Raw genomic sequence first — 5,083 nt, 5'->3', positions numbered from 1 at the left:
ATTATATTATATATATTTTTTTGTTTTCATATAAGATATTCCATTCTAACACTGCAACATGGCATTTACATTAAATTTGCATTTATTTATTGTTGCTATCTACGACAACTACTAAAATACAGCCTGCTGGAACACCTTTGACTGGCAGTACTGAATTTGTTTTCCTCCACATAGTTTTCTGGGAGGTATGAAACAACAATTGAAAATAAATGTTTTTTTTAGAACAAAGAAGAACAAAGAAGAAAATTTAATTTGCAGTACACACACCTGAAGAAAATCCAAAGTATCTTCAGGTTTCAGAAAGCCAAATTTTTGTCTCTTTATGACTCCTTTTAAAGCTACCTGAAAATGAGTTTTGGACCTAAACAAAAGTAAAACAAAATAAAGAGGTACAGCCAACATCCCTTTCTGTTTGAAGATTGATAATGAAAGCATCAACTAGAAACAGGCAGAGAAAGAATAGAAATGATTAAGACATTAAGTCCATTTGTGAACAGATTTAGCATATTGTACTAAAAACTACCCTTCTACTTTAATCCTAAGAATGGAAATACAGCACAAAAAATGGGAGGGGGAAAGCAGTCTGTCATTTTTATTAGTCATTCTTCCTAAAGCTAGCTCAGAGGCATTTGGTGATTAACCTCTAGATGTCCTCCATTAAATAAATCCAGACAATAATTGGAACAAGGTGTACTTCTACACCATCGATGAACCACCAGCAATCAGCCTTCAGAGGGAACATTTTCGACTACAAATCCTAATTAGAATATAATGGCCTTTGAGGACTTAACAGGCTCTGTCAGGACATCCTCAGCCTGTCTTTGAGGAGTGCATTTCCTCCCTTCCCTCCTCGGTGTGGAGGGAACTCCTAAAGAGCAATTCTTCTCATAATTCTTCCTCTTTCTCCTTATCTGTAGATGTGATTTTTTAGAGATGTGACAATGTCATCCTGATCTTTGCCCTTCTCTTTTCAGTGGGGGGCACAAAGTAATAGACCTTCTAGCTGCCTTCCCCATCCTCCATCCTCTTTCCCATTATATCTATCTCTAATTTATCTATCCATATCCTGTCACTTTGTCCACCTGACCACCATTTTCTCTACATATAGGGATTATACACTGCCCAAACCCTCTCTCTTATGCTTTCATAACCCCTTTTCTCCTTTCGTGCCCCTGTCCCTCCCTCCACAGAGTGTGATAATACAGGCCTAATCCCTCTCTTCTCTCAATCCCTCCGTCGAATGAAAGAAAGGATATAAGCACATTACAAATCTCATTACTAGGCTTTAGGTATGCCTGTGCGTGCCTGTGCTGCATACAACTACCTCATCGGCTGCTTACAGTAGGTAAGTGGGGGGGGGTGAATACAAGTGTGTCCTATACAGTACGTGCTCAGTCCAGTACAGTCTGTGCCAGTTTGTGCGTTAGTGTCTGATTTTCAAGTGTACATACATGTGTGTTTGTTTTCCTGCGATAAGAAGGGCACGCACTAATAGCTTTCAACACAAGATTTGCATAAGTAGACAAGTGGTGGGTAAGCACAGAGAAACACTCACTCACTCACATGCAGACGTACACAAACACTGCAGATTACTCTCTCCTATTCTATTCCATTCCGTTCCACTGTGCATGGTTTTTAGATGTCAGATTTGATTAGTTATGCCTGATTATGATTCATATTATTCACATTGTTTTGTTATAAATTCATGTTTACCGGGCACGCTGGGGTATGTGCTAAGGCAGTACAGGGTGCTGATAAACATGTCAGATTGATACAGCTGACTATTTTGTTGCTGTCAAAAGGAACAGCTGCATAAATTCAAGCCAGTTTTGCACAACTAACAAAAATAAACCTGGGAGCGCAGAGAAAGGACAAAAAAATGCATCACTGCAAAACGGCCAGAGACAGTCTGTGACATCCAGTGAAATAAGCGAATTTTTCTAGATACTTTTAAGTTTAAAAAAAAAAAAACTAATTTAATAGTAAAACTGAGCACATCTAATCATTAATTTAAAATGAGTATTTTACCAGTATTCCAGCCTCAGTTTAATCTTTCAAAATTCACTCAGACAGTATAGTTAATCTGGGAAAGAAAACCCTACAGAGCTCGACTCCAGAGACTCTAAGTGGCTCAACAAGCTCATCAAAGAGCCCAGCTTGGCCGTTGGCCTTTCCTGCGAGACTCTGGGGGTGCTGGTGCAGAGTAGGGTGAGAGGCAGAGAACTTCTGCCTTCACAAACAATGAACTGCACCCCTCTCACCGCTGTACTCACAGCTCAACAGAGCACTCTGGGCCAAAACCCCTTCTCCTCCCCAAGTACTAAACTGAGCCATTTAGGAAGGCTTTTCCGCCTACAGCTATCAGACTGTTCGACAGCCCATTTGTCATTTGCAGGGTGCTTTTATCCAAAGTGCCCTACGGATCCACAAGTGTTTACATTTTTAGCATAGGTGCCCCAGGGGAAATGAAACCTCTCACCCTTGCAGTGGCAGTGCTTTGCTAAATTAGTCCAAATGTAATAAATGCAATAAGGATGATGCATTGTGACGTTATTATGGTAACAGTCCACAACATTTTCTAGCGACACAACACTTGTTTTTATAGGTTTAATATAGTATTCAATTATCCGTCGCTGGTCTTGTTGACACCTTGCCCTATACAAAGAAGTACACTGTGTAAACACAGGTTTTTTAATTATTTCATTGCTGAAGCCCAACTGAAGATACTGCCTTTAATGTTTTTAGTGGGGTTTAAAATCTTACTTTCATAGTTGAATAAAGAAGGTGACTTAGAAGTTGTGACTGGGTTAGCAGAATAATGTGTGATAAAGGGTGAACTATGCACTGTGATTGGCTGAATTGCATTTGGCTGACTTACCCATGGTGACAGGAGGGATGACAGGATCTGTGGACGAAGGCTTAGCTTTGACTGGAATGGGCGTGGTTGGTCCATTTACCATCACATGACCTGGATACAAGTGTGAAAATAGAGAAAATAGAGAATACAAGTCAGATGCATATATACATATATGCAATATATCTAATGTAATTAGGGTTTTAAAAAAGCAGCCCTGAGGCTCTTTAGGGTTAAGGTCACATATTTGTGTATTAGTATTCAGTACATGTACCAACACATCTTTAACAGCAAACCATATTTTAACTTAAGGTCTTAAAAGCTAATACATTTATCTTTGAGCATGGTGTACACACCGAAGAGCAGGGATACCTTTTTCTTTGGTTAGACACCAATGGTTTGAATTTTAAGACATATGCAAACCAGCTCAGCACTTTTTACCTCTTGAAATATTATTTCCTAACTATAATAACCTGAATAGTTGGTATAAGGTTGAAAGGTTGTGTTGGCTGTCTCCTTTTTTGCATTAGTCCCCTCAGTGAAATCGCAATGGTCAGCTCAGTTGTTATAAACAGCGTGTTACTTCCTGATTAATAGCTAAAAATAAAATAAAAATCGTGGAATTATAGTAGGTAGGTGGTTGGTGAACTATTGACCTCATAATTACCACTGACTCTATATAGGCATAGTTTAGTACTAAATGTAAAATAACAGTTACAGCCAGCAACAAAATGAACTGAAATATAAGAGACACCGCTGTAAAGTCACACCATTTGACCAGTGAAGTGGCCAATTAACTTAAAAAATAGTGCCTGCAAATCGTAGAACTGAACTGGGTAAAACAGTTTGACTCATTAAGTTGATTTGTAATGTTCCACCTCTGTTGAATGTGAGTGTGTGTGTGTGTGTGTGTGTGTGGTTTATACACTGACCCAGGTAGTGCAGTAGTTTCTGGGCTCGGTTCTGAGTAGGTTTGAGGTTGAAGAGCTCCTGGTTCTCATCGATGAACTGGGTGTCCACGGTGGAGTGGAGGAACTGGTGGTTGGACAGAACATTCTGGAGGAACGGGATGTTGGTCTAGAGATGGAGAGACAGGTGGATAAAAAAAAGGAGGAGACTTTTAATTTTTTGTCTTTTTATACAAATGGTTTGTAAAAACACTACAAACTGAGGTAAATTTAGCCACACACAGTAAAGAGAACCGAGAGAGTCAAGACAGCAATCACTTAGCTCAAGACCTGTTCTGCAAATTAATCACTTGAAAGAAAAGAAAGCAGTTCTTTTGAAGAAAACATCTCGCTTAAGAGCTTGGTGTTAGACAGACATTTGTGACAGTGTAAACAAAGCTTATGGTTACAATGGTTATGGTACAACACACAAATAATGGCATCACAAAAACTATTCAAATAGCAGAGTACGGTAAACACTGCACAATTGCAGCTACACACACACAGAGACACACACACACACACACACGGAGCAGAGCGAGAAAGTCAACTGTTGAAAGTAATTACATTCCATTTCTATTTTGTTGTTGTTTGTTGGCTTCAAAAGTATTATCACGCCAATTAAGCTCTCTAAATTAACAAAGAGGGAAAGTGAATGCAAGAAAAGAAAAAGGAAAGAGATGTAATGTTCATTACTTGATTTGTTTCTGATTTTTTTTCACGCTTGTAAACCTCCTTACAATGTGGGTAGACTGCGCTTTGTAAAAGGTGGAGAAAGTGACAATTGGTGGCGAAAGAGGAGGGAGATTGACAGAAAAAAGGAAGGGGGGGGGATTAGTAAAAAGAAAAACAAAAATGGGGAGAGAGGCAGTGTTAGTTGGAGGGATTGAGTGAAAGGAGGATATGTTAATATATTCTTGGAGAGGCTTTAGATGTGTTTATCGCTCTTTAACGTCCCCAAGGGAGGGTACAAAGTGAAGGAATGTAAACTCTGTGAAAAGATTATTTCTCAAAGTTTGCTAAAAATGTCGGAGTCTTAAGTGGCATTTAAAAGAAAGAAAACCCCTGCCACTCATGACTCAGCATGCAAGTATCCCTTTTATTCATACAGACACACACAACCAGAGCTCAGAACCAAGAGAGAAAGAGTCCCCAAGGACCTCCTGGGTATTGGCTTTGAAGCGGTTTCCTCTATAAGCCCAGAAATGTAACATCCGCCTCACTATCTATATAGATAGTCCATAAATAGATCTCTCTGTCTGTCCAGACTTTTACTGAACTA

At 39.3% G+C, this 5,083-nt stretch overlaps 1 protein-coding gene across 2 annotated transcripts in view; it reads right to left on the bottom strand.

Moving 5' to 3' along the window:
• Nucleotides 1–5,083, bottom strand: part of LOC118338182 (pyruvate carboxylase, mitochondrial-like) — a 314,296-nt gene that overhangs the window by 69,726 nt on the left and 239,487 nt on the right. For both annotated transcript variants that reach the window (XM_035675438.1, XM_035675439.1), the window contains exons 13-14: nt 3,787–3,931; nt 2,879–2,968 (exon numbers count right to left, since the gene is read on the bottom strand). In XM_035675438.1, the coding sequence (XP_035531331.1) occupies nt 2,879–2,968; nt 3,787–3,931 (235 nt within the window). The remainder of the gene's footprint in view (nt 1–2,878; nt 2,969–3,786; nt 3,932–5,083) is intronic.

The sequence above is a fragment of the Morone saxatilis genome, unplaced genomic scaffold, assembly GCF_004916995.1.
Source record: "Morone saxatilis isolate NCDOM2014 unplaced genomic scaffold, NCSU_SB_2.0 Contig4, whole genome shotgun sequence".
Taxonomy (NCBI): domain Eukaryota; kingdom Metazoa; phylum Chordata; class Actinopteri; family Moronidae; genus Morone; species Morone saxatilis.
This window is presented reverse-complemented; position numbering and strand designations above follow the sequence as displayed.